Source organism: Melitaea cinxia, chromosome 22 (genome assembly GCF_905220565.1).
Source record: "Melitaea cinxia chromosome 22, ilMelCinx1.1, whole genome shotgun sequence".
NCBI classification, from domain to species: domain Eukaryota; kingdom Metazoa; phylum Arthropoda; class Insecta; order Lepidoptera; family Nymphalidae; genus Melitaea; species Melitaea cinxia.
In genome coordinates this window covers 11,268,329-11,288,947 of record NC_059415.1, presented here as the reverse complement: position 1 = coordinate 11,288,947, position 20,619 = coordinate 11,268,329, and the positions used below count along the sequence as shown (strand labels likewise).

At 34.3% G+C, this 20,619-nt stretch overlaps 1 protein-coding gene across 1 annotated transcript in view; it reads left to right on the top strand.

Moving 5' to 3' along the window:
* The window catches only part of LOC123664663, a 109,771-nt gene that overhangs the window by 66,873 nt on the left and 22,279 nt on the right, over nt 1–20,619 (top strand). Inside the window, exons 3-5 of the mRNA XM_045599180.1 lie at nt 3,796–3,897; nt 7,071–7,179; nt 19,371–19,482. Of these exons, the coding sequence (XP_045455136.1) occupies nt 3,796–3,897; nt 7,071–7,179; nt 19,371–19,482 (323 nt within the window). The remainder of the gene's footprint in view (nt 1–3,795; nt 3,898–7,070; nt 7,180–19,370; nt 19,483–20,619) is intronic.

The following is a 20,619-nucleotide window of genomic DNA, read 5'->3' as shown; positions in this document are numbered from 1 at the left end:
TATAATAAAAGCTTGTAAGTATTATTTACGAATACAAATGAACGGCAAACGAATCGAAGACGCATCGAACAAGAGTAACGAAGTACGTTGCTAGTTATGACATTGTAATGGCGGTTCGAGAAAGAGAAAATAATCCTTAATAAGATTGTGTAGCTGAAAAGTTTGTTTATTTAATCGTGCTTATCTCAAGAACTTCTGATTCGAATTGAGAAATTATTTTAGCGTTGAATAGCCCATTAACCGAGGAAGCCTATTTATTTCTTTAAATTAACCCGTGTTAAACTTCGGAGCAGATCTAGTATTGAATTAGTGAGAAGCGATGTTGGTTTCGTTTTAACACTTAAGAACTTGTACCTAAGAAGCTGTAGTAGCTACTTCACAATTTTTTACTAACTCGTAACTAAGCCATAAAAAAAAATTGTATATTTAATAAACTAGATAATAATTGTGTTTGCTAGCAAACGGAAAAACTGACTTCAATTACATCGACAAGTAATACAACGTAAGTAAGCGAAAAAATTAACAAACACACTAGTCGTCGCTGCGATTTTCGAGGGTTTCCCTCGATTTCTCTGGGGTTCCATCATCAGATCCTGGTTTCCTTATCATGGTACTACCTTTGATATCTCCTTTCCAACAAATAATTAATATACGGTCGAACTGAGTAACCTCCTCCTTTTTTGAAGTCGGTTAAAAATTACGGGCAAAATTGTAATACATTAAAATTTGTCTATTTCGTAAACCGAACTGTTTTGTAGATAAGTTACTGTCTAAATAATTACCATTATTTTGGGTTAATTTTATAAACGCCGCGCAATCAAGGGTCATTATAATAATTAATGATACATTTAATTAACTTGAATGTGGAACCATGGGCTCGATTATATGGAAAATGCTTATTTTAAAAGTTGCCTTAAATGTTTTGTGTTTTTGTTATAATTGTAAATACCTGGGTGACCGAGTTTAGCTCGGTATTAGTATATCGTGTTTTTTGGAAATCATATTTAAATATGAATTACCTACATATTGATAAAATATTGATGTGCTGTGTGGCTACGGCACTAAAAAATTTAGCCACCCCCTCTCTTCCCGTGGGTGTCGTAAGAGGTGACTAAGGGATAACAAGGTTTCACAACCACCTTGGAACTTAAGAAGCCAACCGATGGCGGGATAACCATCCAACTGCTGGCTTTGAAATACACAGGCCGAAGACGGGCAGCAGCGTCTTCGGTGCGACAAAGCCAGTACTGCGGTCACCAACCCGCCTGCCCAGCGTGGTGACTATGGGCAAAACACATGAGTTCACGTTATTTTTGGCGTCAACTTGTGGAGGCCTATGTCCAGCAGTGGACTGTATAGGCTGTAATGATTGATAAAATATGAATAATATTTTTTGATTTTATCGACATAGTAGAAAAAATATGAAGTGGTTATTTAAGTAAAAAATCGTCAGTGCAATTAGGAAAAAAAGGAGAAAATAATCAATCTGAAGACACGGGGATTTGAACCGTGGTCTTCTCGGACGATCCCGACCGGACGATTTCCCACCGTAACTAATATAACTTTATTGATAATTGTGAAATTTACCTTCGTATTCTAACGATATTGTAGCCATCTTTTCATTGCCTAAAAACAGGGATAAAACGACATTCTCTAAAACTGAATCATAGCTATATCGATTTATCGCCCCCGAAATCCCCTGCATACTAAATTTCATGAAAATCATTGGGGCCGTTTCCGAGATTCAGATTTCAGGCAAGCAATTCTTACAAGCAACTCTACGAGAATAAGAATTGCTCGTTTGATAGTATTAGATTATAAAGAGTTGAATTAGTTTTGATATTTTCAATAAATTATTTATAAAATTTGGTGTTTTATATTTGACAAAGTATAAAATGCTAGTTTCATAGCCTAAGTGATCCATATTTATAGCGCCTACACTTACTGTGCTTAGTAATATGTAGGTATATACTTAGTTAAAATGTACTACGTTAGTGAAAATTTTAATAGGCATTTATAAATTGAGGCTATTTTACCAATGTAGCTTTATGTAAAGTATGAAAATAATCTGTTGATCTTTGGATTTTCTCGTGATTACTTCTGTTTATCGAGATTTTAAAAATTTTAATATTCTTCAATTCTTTAATCTGAAGTCTCAGCCAGAACTTTTATATGAAAATATATTTTCCAATATTAGGGTGAACTCAATGTTTTCCGCCAACCCACATTTGAGTAGCGTGGTTTATTAAGCTCTAATCATTCTCCTACACGAGGAAAGAGCCCTATGCCCAGCAGTGGGATATTACAGGCTGAAGCGTAAGCGTAAGCGTAATGTTTTATTCTTTTGACATTGTTGAATGAATTATATATTTTTTCAAATCATGTTAATTTTTTATGCACTTTTTTTTTAAATTTTATTAATACTTGTTTTAACTCATAGTTTTTAATTTTAATGACATTTTTAAATTGAATAACTTTGTGAAAAATTCTTATATCATTTGAGTAATCATGAATTATTATTCTGTTCCCGAAACTATTCTGACGACTGGATCTATTCTATATTGTTCTTTTTTAACATTGTTCTCCTTATGTAAATATAATATTTTTGCCACTGTAACATACGCGGTCTTAATTTTACTATTATTCATTTGCATGTTGTCGTCACCTGTAATTGTGCTGGCACTTATTTATATTATTGTTGATTATTATATTTTATGTAGCAACAGTGTACAGTATGTTGGTAATCTTATAAATGAATAAATAAATTTCACGCAAATATATTCGAAAAAAGCGTTTTAACTTTTTTCTATATAAATAAAAATGAACGTTGCTAAGCACATAACTCGAGAATGGCTCGACCAATTCGGCTAATTTATTTTTAGTATGTTTTTGTATGGCTCACGAAAGGTTTTAATACAAAAAAAAAGTTTTGACATTTATTTAATTTTTACTATTAACTATTGACAGAACGAAGTCTGTCCGGGCAGCTAGTTTTCAAATAAAAACCTCTCGCATTTTACTTCTATGATTTTTATACGCGAGTGATTCAGTTAAAGAAACCTTTCACAAACCACTCTAACGGTTTCAAAGAAAAATCTTTAATACTTTGATGGAAATCTATCAAGGACATAATCTATAGAACACTTCGATCAATTTTTTTAATACAATATAACGCCGGCATACGGCTCACTTAATGGTAAGCCACGATTGTAGCTTACCCTACGCCTAAAATTCTCCCTGGCCCGCTCCACGGCCTTCTAATATATATTCTTTATTGCACTTTAAAAAAAAACATAATTACAAGTCATTTTTACAAAGAATGTTGGCAAGGGCGGACTTATCTCTGTAAGAGATCTCTACCAGTCTACCCATGGTGGTGAGAGAAGATGTTATCGCGGGACTCATAAGCGCATTTGTGATAAAGTGGAAAAAACTGAACAAAAAGTTATAAATTAATTCTCCTTCTGCGTCATTACTTCTTCGCCGTCTACCACGATCTCTCACTGTCGAGCATCTTCTGTACCTACCTTAGGTGCTATTCAATCATCATTACTGCCTATACAGTCCACTGTTGCACAAAGGCCTCCACAAGTTTACGCCAAAAATAACGTGAATTCATGTGTTTTGCCCATCGTCACCACGCTGGGCAGGCGGGTTGGTGACCGCAGCTTTGTCGCATCGAAGACGCTGCTACCCGTCTTCGGCCTGTGTACTTCAAAGCCACTATACTATTCAGGTGCTATTCAGTAGCTTCACATAATTTACTGATTTGGTTTACCATTCACTTCCTTTCAGGTATCTTGGATAAGAAGAAAAGACTACCACCTGTTGACAGTTGGACTGACAACATACAGCTCAGATCAGAGATTTCAGGCGATACATCTCCAACATTCCGAAGTAAGTTTTTTCATATCCTATACCTAATAATATTAAATTGAGGCTATTTTTATTGTCAATTAAGCAGGAATTTCAATTTAGAATTTTGATGTAAAATAATTTTAAATCTACTTGCTTCAGTGACATTAACATTTTGTATATTGTTTTGTACTCCGTAATGGGCATATTAAATAATAATTTAATAATTAATTGAAATAATATGTTATTGTTCTTTTGTTTTTGTTGTGTATTCTTTAAATGGATCCTTTACATAAATAAATAACATTGTAAATGCGGAAGTTTGTAAGGATTAGTAACTACATTTTTGTTGTTCTTTAACGGTAAAATCAATTATATAAATTTTAATGAATGGTGCCTATGATAGTAAACAGGTCCAGCAGATTTACGTGCATTCTAAAGCACAGCGGGGAAACCGCTGTGCACATATACCCATATCACAAATAAATATTTTACGAATACAAATACCTGTACGGAACAGAAATCAAACTCGCGATCCTCAATGTTTAGACAGGTTCAAATGCCAATGCATCTGAACAGTCGTCAATGATGACAAAATTGTGTATAAAGCTATAAGTAACTTTTTAGTACCGTATGACATTTAAAGCCAACAGCTATGTAGATGTCTTACAAGAACCAATAATACGAGTATACTGAAAGAAAAAAAAAATATTTTAATGTTCAGAAAAGTATAGCATTCATATTTATTGCACATTCATGCTTAAGGCTTTTAATATACTGAATCGTTATGGTCGGCCAAGAAAGTGGTGTACCAGTTTAGATTTAGTTTACTGGTTATCGAAAATTACAACAAGGTTAGTTACTAAAAGATATTACTGAAAGAGACATATAATAATGACGTAAACCTAATTGATAAGTATTCATACGTCATTATGACATGACATTTTAAACTCTATTAGGAATAAGTAATATCGTTATCGATAATCTGATAAAGATGATAACAGAAGTTGTCAGATGGATCTGCAAGCAAAACTAATCTTTATCACCTTTGAATCTGCAAGCGGTATTCAACCTTTGGTTGGTACACCATTTTCTTGGCCGACGGTACGTAATATTATTTAGGCTATCAAACATTTGGATAGCTTACGAATGGAGGATAAGAAAAATCGGCACATTAAATTTAATTAAAAAAATTGTTAATATACAAATAAATAAATATCTACACAATATACACACGGTCGTCTGTTCTTAAAGTAAGCAACTTAATACTTGTGTTATAGGTAACAGCCGACTGGTATAGTTACATGTTTTTTTCGATAAACATACTTAAAAATAATTATATTACACCCAGACTCGGGCTGGAAATCGAACCCACAATAATCGGAGCAGAAAGAAAGCAGGGTCAGTACAAACTGCGCCAACGGGCTAGTCAAAATATTAATTAACACAAACTGGTTTTTTTTTATCCATACTTTATATATCAGAAAGGGTATCCAACCTTTATTATCTACTGTGTAACATCAAAAAAAAAAAAATCCACATTAAACTTGAACGTTAGTACTAAAAAATTCATGTCAAAAACTTTACCATACAATTCAAAGTTTTATTGTATGCTCTTAGCAGAGCACTTAAAATCGTGCTCGCGGTTCACGATTTGTTGAATATTTAAAACGCAAAAGAAGTTTCAGAAAAAAACTCTGACAACTAAACTAATATTTAAGAAAAAAAAACTTGAACACCTATATTTATAAACAATTTTTAATATCGTATTAAAAATCGACCGAACATGTCTAAAGTGTTCATAAAATTATGTCTGAAATGTTTGTTACATGTTTGATACTAGCTGATTCTTGCCCATTTAAAAGGGCTTAAATATTTTTTCTGTGACGCCATAAGACGCCAGTCACTTAGTTCAGCCTATTGCAGTCTACTGCTGGAAATAGGCCTCCCAAGTTCCAGCCAGACATCCCGGCTATCCGCAATCCTCGTCCAGCCTAAACTGGCAATCTTAATATCAAAAGAGAGAAATCGTCGGTCCATCGGGCCTGACGTGGGAGCTGGACGTCCCTCACTACGTAAGACATAAGACGTAACCGACATTAATGTTTATTTTTCCGGAACTCTAAAACTAGTTTCAAGTTTCTATCTATCTCTGAATTTGCTTTTTATAGATATAATTTTGACTTTAACTTCATACAAATTGTATCAAAAATCTATCGCTAGTAGACACAACCAACAGGAGTAGAAATGGACATGGTCACGGGTGTGGCCAACGACCTCCTACAACGCGGCAAGGAAGCTTTAGAAAGTAGCGGCAATATGAAGCGTGGGGTGAAAATGATCGCCTATGAGAGTCTGCAGGGCCTCTACGAGACGGTCCTGTCGCTCTCGGACTCGCGCAGCCGACACAAGTGCAACCTCGAGAAGGAGCGCGCCCGTCACGCCCAAGAATTGGTGCGGGTCGAAAGAGCTCATGCTAAAGAGCTCACTGAACTCAAAAAGACGCTCCTCTCAGGGATGCAAAAAACTCAGACAGACTTGGTGGAGACGTTGAGGGAGACTCGAGCCGTCCGCTCTTGGCTGGTGGAGTACGAGGCGGTGGAGCCTTTCCGGCGGATCCGCGATATCTGGGAAACGCAAGTCAAATTAGAAGAAAAGCGAGCTCCATAGGGTGGTCTTGTCAACCAGGAACGGTAGTGAAGTGACTTCGCAGACGGACAGTAAAGTCCAGGAGTTACTTAAGGCAGTGGGGAATAAAATAGGATCGCTCTCAAGTGGCCTAGAGAAGCTGAAAGACGAACTAACACATACCAAGACCTTCCTCACTGCGAAAATTGACGACATCCCACTGATCTTGGACGACGAAAGCCGCCCACAGGTAAACAAGGACACGGCATGGAGAACCCATCTGGATGAGATCAAGCAGCACATAAAGTCAATAAATACACAACCATCTAGTACACAGCCAAACCCACAACAAGAGCTGGCCCCCCTATTCGAAGTTTTAAATGAAAAGGTCGAGAGATTTGGTACACAATTATTTCGATTATAGTAGTAACAATATTCTTATATCACATAGGGCTCGCATGATGGTATCAACCATAGTCCTGTGTCTCAGATAAGTCTTCTTCGATTAACAAACAAACAGCATATAACAAGATATATATACATGATTCGCTTATTTATTTGACTATAAATCGCTTTTTTTTTCACAGGATTGGACATTAAAAGTTCGATTCGTACAAAAACGAGACGCTGGCATATACGAGTGTCAAGTATCGTCGCATCCGCCTACTAGTATATTCTTGCAGCTGGATGTAGTGGGTACGTAACTATTAACTTATTTTATTATTTTTCACATGCAAAGTATGTTTTTCAATATGTTTCAGATATCAGTCAGGTTATTTGGATATCAGTCATTTTACATAATATTAATTACAAAGTATTCTTTCTACATTACAATTATACTCCTATAAGCATTAATGCGATTTCCAACTTTACTGGAATCAGACTTATTCCAGTAAGTTCATACTATACTTCCTTTTTATTTAAAATTAACATCCACGGACTATAAATGCGAATTATCGAATGGCGATTTATCATTAAAACTACAAATCGGCAGTCCTGTGACTGCCTTGTAAAGCTAGTACGTGGTCAAATGCTGAAGAATTTTTTATACTATACTAATACTTAGTAAAAATTTATGAAATAATCACAACGACGGGTGCAAAGTAAAAAAAGTTAACTACAATTTTGAGTTTTTTTTTATTGCAGTAACTAACTAAAAACTTCATATTCTACTCGCTTCAGCCTGTAATATCCCACTACTGGGCATAGGCCTCTTTCCCCATGTAGGAGAATGATCGGAGCTTAATCCACCACGCTGCTCCAATGCGGGTTGGTGGATATATTCCCTACTATGAGTAACGATCGCTATCAGGTGTACATGATAACAACCGGGACCGACGGCTTAACGTGCTCTCTGAGGCACGGTGGGGAGACCCACAAGGACTGCACAAACACCCAGATCACGGCAAACACCTGTATGGCTAATACAAATGTTTGTCATGTACGGGGATCGAACCCGCAACCGCCGACGCAACAGGTACAATCCATGGCTGTAACCGCTGCGCCAACGCGGCGTCTATTAATTCTACAACATGGCAAAATAAAAAATACAAATATCGCCCCAGTTCTTGTACTTTTGTCACGTAAAAGAAGACAACTACTGCTGTTTTGTAAAATTACACGACGTACATGCGTTCAACTACCGCCTAGCCGCTTTTACGCAGTCCGCGCGAGGGGCGGGGCGCACGTTCATTTCTATTGTGACATCAGTCAGATGGCATGTGCTTCGCCGGCCGGCAACAACGTTTGTTTGTTTTTGATTTTTACGTATTAAGGTTTGTGTGAAAGTGTTATAATAGTAAACCATTTGAATCTCATCACAATAGACATGGAAAGACGTTTTTGGAAATTTTTGGTATTGGAAAAGTCATACTTCTTATACGTACTGAAATATATGAAACATCTTTATTAAATCCAGATTTATTAATTCCTATGTAGAAACGACCAAGTGGTAGTTAAGTCAGTTGTCATATTTTTAAGCACAATGTAGAGACAGACAACTGCAATATCTCGTAAATTAAACATAATTAGAAGAAATGAAATATACGTTGAAATATAGTGTTTTCTTTGTAAATAATATAGCAGTGATGAAAATTTCAACAAATGGTTTGAAATTGTCAAAATGTGAGCACTTTTTCCTATTTTGCTCTCTCCTGAAAAGTAGCGTTTTGTATATAACTATTTTTACTTTGCACCCGTCGACAAGATCTAAACCATTTTTATTTAATACATATTGATTTCATAAACATATTTTATGGATATCTAAGAGATTAGCTGAATCATATTACCATTCTACTTTCATTAGTCGCGAGATACAGGAACTTTGATAAATAAAGTTACATGTACTAAAAGAACTTTACGAGAAATCCTCTGTACTAATTTGCTAGAAAATTAGTACAAATCAATTTAGTATCCGACGTGTAAAACAATGTTATAATTCTGAATATTTGGGAGACCAAAGCATCTTTTTATGACCAAAAATTGAGCAAGAGTTGCCTTAGCTTGTGCGCTTATGACGAAATGCTGTTTGTATGTCAAATGAGAAGGTGAAGTGAAGTCAAAAGCCGTGATCCGACACTATGCATCCTTAACTACTCATATGGTTTCGTAATGAAGATATAAGAAGTTTTTTTTTTCTATTTAATTTTGAATGCTGTTTCGGCAACCGCTCCGGTGTAATGGTTCAAGTAGTCACCTAAAACATCGACGGTTTTTTAACTATTGGTAATGTTTGTGATGAGAAAATACATATAATTCGCGCGATGAACAACCAAGCGCTCTCAATTCTCATGTGTCTTTAGTACGGGTGAAATCTGAATTCGAGCTGAGGTAGTGTAGCCCCTTAAAACTTATCATATGTTACGCATGAGGACTTTATGAGTAAAATAGTCTAGGGTGCTATTTAGAAAAGTTTTATTTTGTTTCACTAAAAATTTCAATTGCATAATTCAGGGCTTGGTTAACAACTGGGAATCTTGTTTGAATCGTGGATTATCTGCCCAGTAAATTTTTAAACATCAATTTAAAAATCCATTTTGCTTTTTACACGTATAAGAGAAATTATAACAGAAACGTGTCTAATTGTTCACATAGCAGATATGAAAAGGGTAAATAACATTCTATTCGTATGTTTTTTTTTTGTCAGTCTTACTGATACCTGCCTTACGCTACTGCTGAATATAATAAAGAATGAATCTTGGCATGATAAAAGTCCATACTATAAGATAGGGTGTAAACTTAGTTCTTTTTACCCCGAAATACAGTACGAAGAGGTAGAGGCAATGAATATCTAAATGTATTTATGGAATTACTGGTACATAATCAGTAAAGTACATCAATTAAAGAGAAAAAAAAGACTGAGATCATGTCAAAATCTTGGTTTAACATATTATTTTATTTTATTTTTTATTTATCTATTTTGTTTCAGACATAGTCCATATCTTAATGTTAGTATTACAAAAAAAAATTAATATCTAATGTTAGTAAATCAATATAAATATATATAGAAGCAAATAAAAATATCAATAAGTAACCGCTTTCTGGACACGACCCTCGTCAGTCAGAATGCATCTGTATCCAGTGGCGCAGTATTGCCGAGTCCCAGCGGTCCGCCAGTGTACTCAGAATGCCATTCGAGCTGGTTCGTAGCCTCCGGAGCATGGGTGCACACCTCTTACGAATAATGGCATTAAAGCTATCAACGCGCCTCGTAGAAAATATTTCGGAGGCACTGCATAATGTAATGTTGCCGTAGTATATACAATATGACATAATTTTTCAATAAACTAGTACTCGAAATTCGGCCATAATTAATTTAAATTATAAGTTTTAATATTATTAAGGTAAGGTTGTCAAAGACTATACTTCTATAATAATAAACGGAAGAGTAGGTATATGCGTGTGTGTGTAATGCATTTTTATTGATTTAATTTATTTATTGGTTCAGTATTTATAGAAACAAAAAAAATATGTGTTCGAATTAAAATAGTCCTTAAAAAGACTGATACACCAAATAAAATATATTTGATTCACAAAAAAAAAAAAAAACGAAATAGCAGGATTGCGACTGATGGCAAGTAAAGCAGAGAATTCTAATAAAAATAAGCTCACCGCTCTACCATGTTTCGTAATTACACATCTCTTAGAATTTCACAGAATTTAATTTTGAGTGTGCTACCCTTAACCAAAGCAATCTGAATATTTTTTATATAGTTTTTAATTTTAAAAGTTTGATAACCTTTAAAATTTACATTCTAATTATATTATGTAGCAGACAATTTTAATTTACTTAAAGAGAGCTAATTAAAATATGTTTCTGACTAATTTAAGAAACTAAACTACACGTATAAAAATTATTAAAAAAAGTGTGTGTGTGTGTACTTATATACGCACGTAATAACTTATACTTCATTGGCTAGCTAACTTCACGTTGCTAATGTCTTCTTCTTTGACTAGCTGCTAACTTCAGGTGACATTGTGCGCCCGCATTCATTGGCTAGCTAACTTCAAGTTGCTAACTTCTTCTTTGTTGACTATACTCCGTCCAATCGTTTTTAATCTTTTTGACAGCTCACACCTATAAAAAACAGTTTTTTTTTTCGGAATAACGTATTGAAAAATTCTACGGTAATGTCTTCTTCTTCTTCTTTTTGATTAATGGCTTTCAATAATGTCATACTTTATTGACGATTTGATTGATTGAGTGAAGTTCGACACACAACCACAGACTATGAAACACTTCTTGAAATACGATAAATCGATCATATTATAATAACAATAATTTTATGTCATGTAATTATTGTTTCTATAAATTTAATAAAAAAAAAAGAAACAAAAATAGTATGTATGACTCCAAGATTGATTATTTGCAAGGAATTAAGTCGAAGTCTTGGAATTCAATTTCAAACCAAGAGTAAAGAGCAATAACTCTGTTCATTCTTTTATTAATTTTTTGACGGCTGCTTTAAAATGTAACTATGCACGCGTTAGTGAAATTAAACTTTAAAACGCATGGTTAATAAAGTCTAAAACTCTAAATCAAGTTTTAATCAAGAATTACGAGAAAATATACTTGGAAAATCACATACCTGCCTCCTTATTTATTTAACAAACTAACTTATAAATAAATAATTAATATTTTGAAACTAAAAATATTTCACGAAATCGATTGAAAGTTCTTCTTAAATAAAATCGATTATTATTTCAAATTGAATTAATAACGTGTGAGGCAGTCACTAATTTCGAAATTTCTTGAACTGACAAAAAGATAATAGACGATTGGCCGGAGTATAGCTAACTGAAGGTAGGTGTCAAGGTGTCGGTTAAGTTCGTGACACTGTGTGCGTTCATTGTTAATTTACTCTTGTAACATGCCACATTAACGTAGGATTGAAAGTCTTAAGAAACACATTCATCACTAGATGGCGCTGACCTCCATTAAATCGCGCTACTGTGCCTTTTGTTCGGTTACTCTCAGATAGTTTCGTCCCATAGGATAAAGATTATTCTACGCTACGTCCCACTTTACTGCCTCCTCGCCAACCGTTCGACGTGTTGTCGTGTCAGCGTGTCGTCGTGTCAGCGTGTCGTCGCATCCACATCGTGTCCTCGCATCCTCAAACTGTAGTCGTCCCTGTGTCTCCGTGTCGTCGTGCGGCATCTACGTTCGTCTGACATCCCCGCAACTACACTTTGTTAAACTCTCATCATTTTTATAACTATCATCATTTGTATAACTTCGAAATCGAATAGAAGAAAGGTAACAAATAATTAAAAAAATAATGTGAATTTTTAATGATAAAACAAAAATTGCAAATTTGTTTCAAATTATATTACAAAAACAGCAAATCCAACAGCTCAACATTACCTCCTCTCGTATGCAATATTTAATTGCACGGAAATATTTAATTACAAATACCCGCTAATCTTTGCTCACGGTGCTTCAATACGCTTACCAATTATAAAACAATATTGCAGCATCGAACCCGTTTAATAGAAATCGAATCATGTGTCTGCGGTTGTGTTTCAACCGATGATTTTATCGACTTTAATATCTATTGATTTATTACTGATTCATGTAAATGCATTAATTATTAAAATTGCTTTATTTAAAATATATAATGCTTGAAAAGAAAAACACATAATTTTCTATTATTTACAATTCTATCTTATTATAAATTAATACATATTTTATCCCCAAATATTTACCATTTTCAATTGATAGTACAGCTGATATTTAAGGATCGTAATTATATTTATGTATAATGGGTTTTTCTTGGAACTAAAAAGCCGACCGATGGCGGGATAACCATGCAACTGCTGGCTCTAAAATACACAGGCCGAAGACGGGCAGCAGCGTCTTCGGTGCGACAAAGCCAGTACTGCGGTCACCAACCCGCCTGCCCAGCGTGGTGACTATGGGCAAAACACATGAGTTCACGTAATTTTTGTCGTAAACTTGTGGAGGCCTAGGTCCAGCAGTGGACTGTATAGGCTGTAATGATGATGAATGATGGGCTTTTTTTAAGCTAAGTGATTCACATTTCTATATTTGAAGCCTATATACAAGTATCTTAAATCAAACAAGTTATACTTTTCTCTATCTGAAAGTTATCAGATGTACAATACATTACAAAATTTACCGCGAAATACATTTTGAAACCATCCATTGAAATTATAAATAAAACCAGAATCTCAAATATTAATACAACATATAACTGTATATAGAACTTTGCTGACCATGACAATTTTGTCATGATTGAAAAACGTCTCCGGAAGGTATGACGGGGTTGTAAGTTCCATTTTTAGGATAATACATACGCTATACGTGCCTCATTTTACGTTTCGAAGCTTTGTGTCACGTCATCTAGTTATAATGTACACTTGTTTATGTATGTACTTTGTGAGTTCGTTTGTATAGTAATAGTCTTGTTAATATTCGAAAATTTAACGAAAATTCTTATTATAAAATAAATTAACTGAATCAGGTGGTGGAAGGAATCTCCGATAAATATTAAATGTTTCAATTGGTGTTACACTCAAAATTAATTGATGTTAGGTATGTTATTATATATTCTAATACTTGATTATTTCAAAGTCAAATTCCTTGCCAAGTTTAATACTGCCTACGGGCTTGTGGAATTGTTTCAAGATATTACGTATGTAGAAGTTTTGTTAAATTAATGTATTTATTATTGTTATAAAGATTTTGTTCCCAACATAACTTCAAAGTTATTATTTATTTATTTATTTATACTTTAATGTACACTACAACTACATTTTAAACAATAAACACATGAAAAAAAAAACATTTACAGACTGTGAAGTATTATGGGCGGACTTATGGCTACTTAGCTATTTCTTCCAGACAACCCAATTTATTAATTTATATTATATTTTAATAGAAGTAATTTAAAAATATAATTATAATTTATTCTAATTAATATTCTATATTGTTTAAAAAAATAAAAAATATGAGTATCGCAGAAAAGAAGGAAATTCCTATCCTTTTTCGAATTAGTTTAAAAAAAAATAACAATTATAATTTCATATTACAATACGCGTTGTATTGTTATGCATATATTCGCATGGCATATTTAAAAAGCTTTATTCAAAATCTAGGTAAAGCACCGAGCGCGAAGAATGAAAGAAAAAAAAAAGTTTAAGCAACAAGGACATTACGAGTCGGTCAAAAGAACAGTAACATAAAAAAGTACTCCAAGAATCTTAAAGCAGTGTAAACTTTCATTTTACTTCAAAACACACAAAGAATATTGCTATATACCTGAAAATTCACATTTTTTATAAAGTTCTTTCCACTCTGGTTATTTTAATATTATTTTTTTCAATTGTTATGAAAACAAAGAAATAACTGAGAGAAATTGAAACAGGGCAACCTAGTTCTAAACAAAAGGCCTACATCGTAAATTGTTGAACCCAGATACATTTTTCTAACTGTAACGTTGATAATTAATATGAAATTTATTTAATACTAGCTGTGCCCGCAACTTCGTCCGCGTGTAATTTAAAAAAAAAAAAATTGGTCCGGTCGCAGAGTTACAAAATAAATAAATTTCTTTCTTTCAGCTATCTGCCAGTGAAAGTCCCGTCAAAATCGGTCTAGCCGTTTCAGAGATTAGCTGTAACAAATAGACAGATAGACTAAAATTGTGTATTTTGGTATTGCACTATTTTGGTATGTGTGCCGTATATACATCCATATGCATTTAGTAAAAAGCGGTTATTTTAATATTACAAACAAACACTCCAATTTTATTCAATTGTATAAATTTGTTAACATCTATACGGATTGTCTTAAACGACATTTTTAAATATGCTTTTCTTAAGCCTTGGTGAATGTTAATGTCCTTTACTCAGCACTAGGCTATAGTGGGCTAATATATATATTAAGACCTGATTCTAATTTCGTTCGTGGTAAATTTGCTGTTATTAAATATTTCTATCAAATAGATCTAAGGTAATAATGTAATTAAGGTGTGGCATTCGACATCAAAATAAAATTTTTCAACCTAGTAATCGATACAATATTTAAAAAAAAAACGTTGAGTTCCCATGAATTTTCTAAAAATTGTTCCATCATTTCATAATTTTATTCAACGTAGCTTTTGTATTAAATACCTTTGAATTGCTTTTATCGCCAAGAATTAAAGTCGTTTCTACAAACTGCGATAAAATTTCTCGACGATGACACTAACTGTGCCCTGAGGCTTGCCCTTGGGAGATCTGATTCTTTAGTTTTCTGAAACAAACATCACGTATTTGCGCTTTTTTTATCTTATTCTTTGACTATCAAGAAGAAATATACAGGGAAGGAATTTCCTTTATAGAGAACGAAGCCTTTGCCCAGCAGTGGGATATTATAGTCTGAATCAATCAATCATTCAGAAAAGGATGAATAGAAAAACTCCTTGCATCTATCCATTCTAACAAATTTTCGCGTTTAAGATATTCCTAGTGTTCTGGCAGAAACGGAATCTCGACATTTGGTGAGAACATAAATTATGAGCCATCTTGCGCACTTTCATTATCTTCGTTAAATATTTTACGACTGAGCATTGGCTCTCTCGCAATTTATAGAATATTTGAAGATCCCACCGTCCATCGATACTTATCAGATGAAGCTATATAGTTTAATTCTGTTTCAGCGCGCTTTTCTAAAAATGCTGAAGTATTCTTAGGATTTATTTTCGTGTTACCCACACAGAAAATTCTAAACAATTTTTCAATATCATATCCAAAATCGCTTAGACCGAATATAAAATCATCATATCAAAAATTTTCGGTCTAGCGAGTACATCGTTCCATAGCTTAATTGGCTAAAACACCGACACGGTAAGTCTGACATGCAGGTTCGGTCCCCGCTGGACAATCGATTTTTGATATGATATTAAAAAAATGCTGAAGTATTTTAGTATTAATTTGAATAGTTATTCGAGAAATTCAGTTTATTTAAAAGTATTGAAGGCTATAAAATGCTCACCTAATATCAAATAATACTGGTGTCATGCAGTATTGTGATCTCATTATGAATAAAATACTCTGAGGGTGCGTTGCGTTGACTGCGGCAGTAAGTCAGTAACGCGCTTGTATTCTTCTAGTGTTGCTTGTATAGTGAGCTGAAAACACCTAAAGTAGGAGTTTTATATTGATATACAAGTCTTTACCGATTCCAGCACTTGGATGGGTAAAAACTTCTCTACTATATTATGACCTGCACTTGCATATGAATTCCGATAACTGCAGGTCTGAATATTGGTCACTATTCTCCCCTACAAATAAGTCTAATTTTTCAAAGCCTCACACCCATCCCGATAAAAAGATATCAATTTTTTTTCTAACCGGACAGGCAGATTATTTCAAAGAGGAGGTCAGGTGTAATTGAACACGGAAATTAATTTAGAACTTCGTTGGAACGAAATGGAATTTTTATATGATATGGAATACCTGTGAACGAGTGCGTGAAATTTTTATTGTACTCTCGTGTTGAATATAGGTTGATGTGTCGAGAGGATCCAGTGTATAGAATAATTTAATTGAAATTTCGTTTATTAAATTCCAAAGAAAAAGTCAACAGACTTAATCCCTTAATTATCATGTACTAAGCTTTGAAGACTAATCTCGTGTTAATTAGTGACGAAAATAACATAAAAAAATACACTTCGGATATATTTTGACAACGACTTAGGAAAGATCACTAAATAGCACTTGTTCACAAGTTGAATTCATGAACTACATAGGTGGCTAGGCGGCTCTAAAGGATGCGCTATGTTAACAGCGGATATGGTCAACAAAAGTCAGTTTTATTCCTGGTATTGTAGACCTGCACAGGTAAATGTAGCCGCTTAGCGTCTGTCAAACCATACCACCCTAGTGGTAGAAAAATGATTAAAAAATTAACCGTAAATGTTATGAGGAAATAGTATGGTTCATAAATGTCCAATTCTGTTTCTTAAAATTTAAGACTTCTCCGTATTGCTCGCTCGCTTGCTGCAGCTTGTAATATCCCACTGCTGGGCATAGGCATCTTTCTCCATGTCGGAGAAGGATCAGAGCTTAATCTATCACGCTGCTCCAATGCGAGTTGGCGGATATATTCCCTACTATGAGTACCAGTCGCTATCAGGTGTACATGATAACAACCGGGACCGACAGCTTAATATGCTCTCCGAGGCAGGATGGGGAGACCCACAAGGACTGCACAACCACCCAGACCACGGCAAATATCTGAATGGCTAATACAAATGTTTGTCAAGTGCGGGGATCGAACCTGCAACCGCCCGCGCAACAGCCACAAAGCAATGTTATGACCGTTGAGCCAACTTTTAGGTAAAACGTATTTATTAACATTCTTATCCACCATCTCATACTGGAGATTTAACGCACTGTGCTGCTCTTCTGCGGATCATTAGGAATTTAAAGTATACCACCTCAGCTCACATAATGTATGTCACTGTATACGTATGTGGGAACTGTTATTGCTCCATCTTCACCCCACGATATAACAGCTCGTAAAGGGCTGCTAATAGAATGCCTTAGCTCCCCTGTTAGGGTGAATAATTAAAAGGTACGCTTAACGCAGAATTCTCTCTGTAAGAGGGAAACATGTAGCGCTTCAATTTAAATGTTTGTCGATCGTTATTTTATTTTACAATTTATCCTGTTCAATTGTCATACAATTTAGTTAATAGAGCATAATTCGCGTAACTTAATAAGAAACAGATAAGTCGGAAACAATTTTGACACAATGATTTTCATTTTGACGTTATTATTATTATATTTTTATATGACATATTTTTAGCATATATTTAACATTTTTTGGTATTAGTAAAAACTTTAAAATTATTAACTTTAGCCTATCGCAGTCTAGTGCTAGACATAGGCTGAAGTGAAAGTTATATAATTAGTTTTTCATATGTGTTGCCCATAGTCACCGCGCCGGGCAGGCGAATTAGTGACGTTGGGCTGGCTTTGTCGCACCAAAGACGCTTAGGATTATTTAATTTTATTTAGTTGATTTTTTTTCTGAATCATAACTACGCTTATACGTATAACTCAACAATATCAAATATAGTCTCCCCTTTACGATTCCAAATAATTCGCCGTGGGCGAAAGGTCGGATGTACGGACAGTGGAGTCTAAGGGTTTTGTTGGCGCCCTTTATGTATAGAACCTTAAAAAGCAACTTAATAAAATACCAACCATAATTTGCTATAGTTTGCAATTACGTAGGTACGTTGTTTGCGCAAGTTTTACGATGTCCTGTAAAATATATATTTCACTAAAACCGACGATAGCTGCAAGACCTGTGAGTAATACTCGTACATTAGATTATTCCTTGTTTTAATTTAATTCGCTTTATTTTCACTAGTTGCTGATATTTTTTTCTGATAAATAATGATATCCAACAGATAAAACTTATGACAACTATTATTTTTATTTTTTCATTATTAAGCTCTTCATTTTTTGTCAGGTATTTTTACTCTTATTTTATTTATTTATTTATTTTTACTTAACTTGTAAATTTAAAAGTTGCAGGTAAAACAAGCCTTAAGAACAAATTTTACTTCCAGTTGATAAATCATACTGGTAATTTATGTGCTGGATAAACTTTACCTGTACCTAAACAGGAACCTTAGAATTTATTCTACTACTACCTTAGAACCTTAGAAATAATTCTACTACGAAGTTAATACTCGTATCGTAAATGTTATTAAGGACAACAGTGTAATTTTGCCTTCGTATAAATGATCGGATACTAGGTTGACATATGTCTGTCTAAACCTATATCAGAACGCAATGACGTGCGTCGTGAGAGGTGACTAGGAGATAGAGGGCGCGAAGTTCTTAGGAATTCATAGAAATCGTCAGACGAGGTCACGACACCAATTCGCATTTCAATTAATGCGAATAGTTTTTGCGGTTCTTTCGAAAATTCGCATACATTTATATATTTATTTATTTATTTAATATTTGGTAAACAAACAGATATACATAATAAAAAATATTAACAGAAATTAATTTTACAAAATCCAGCAAAGTTTCCACCAAGTATTATTTCATAAAAGCACTCCAAAGTAATGATAAGCTATAATAAATTAATCAACATCAAAAACTCAAAAAAAAAGCACAAATCATCGATATAAAAATTACACAGTAAATTGTTTTAATGAAATTCGATAGCAGCTTTTTATATTCAGCCAAAGATTAATGAAATATAGATATATATAGATTTATATCAACAACATACGTTAAGTTGTAAGATGTCTCTCTCACGGCAGGTCATTTTTTTCACGGGTCTTAAATCGCTTCTTTAGGAATAAACTTCAAAAACTATAAGAAATTATATAACAATTATTTTTTTGCCACAGAAGCCCGAGCGCAGATCTCAGGGCCAACAGAAAAGTACCTCAAGCCGGGCTCCACATTGCGGCTTCAGTGCTCCGTCGTTCAGACAACAGAGGCACCTGCTTTCGTCTTCTGGTTTGTACCCATATTCTATTTTATTATTAAACAGGTACATCAGCTTTAATTTGAAGTTATGATTGTTATTAATTCGGATAAATGACTTTTCATAAATCCACTAGATGTGCCCTGCGGTTTCCCATGTTAATTTAGCAAAAAGAGGTACTAAAATATTATATAGCCTATAGCCTTCCTCGATAGATGGGCTATTTAACACTGAAATATTTTTTTTAAATCGGATCAGTAGTTCCAGAGATTAGCGCGTTATTAGTATAGATTATGAAATTTTGAAAAGATCTCCAAAAATTTTCTTTTACACAAACTAAGCACTAAATATCGTAGCAGAACTTAACTTACTGGAAAAAATTGTCTTTCATTTATTCATTTTTTAAGTCTGCTAGAAATTTTTCTTAGTTTGGTTATTCATTTTTACAAGAAACCAATCTTCTTTTGTAACTGCGTCACTTACCCAAATAAGGCATTCTTTTCTCACCTTATAAATATTATAAAACATGTTCAAACCGCGAGAACGTTACATTCGCGTCACGTAGCCTTTTAAGTTATAAGTGTCGTGGGTCACGATGCGCTGAAATACGTGCCAGGACGAAAATTTAACGACGAAGAATACTTTTATGGCTTAAAATTTTAACCGAAAACTGTTCCAAAAAGGCGTCGAGGCTTTATAGTTTAGACGTGTTACTTAAAAATTGGCATAAGAAACGAGCAAGCTTGATGGTAAGCGGTTACCGTAGCCTATGTACACCTGTAACACCAGAAGCATCGGAAGCGCGTTGCTAACCCTACCCCCAATCCCCCCAGGGGCTCTGGTGTCTTTACTTACCACAGAAACAGCAGGAATTTCTTGCTCAAAATATGGAGCAGCCCGACTGGGGTAGTACCTCGACCTTACAGAAGATCACAGCAAAATAATACTGCTTTCAAGCAGTATTGTGTTCCTGTTGGTGAGTAAGGTGACCAGAGCTCCTGGGGGGGGTGATTGGGGATTGGGTCGGCAACGCGCTTGCGATGCTTCTGATGTTGCAGGTGTCTATAAGCTACGGTAATCGCTTACCATCAGGTGAGCCGTACGCTTGTTTGCCGACCTAGTGACATAAAAAAAAATCAATTTATAATATACGTATATTATTAACCTAG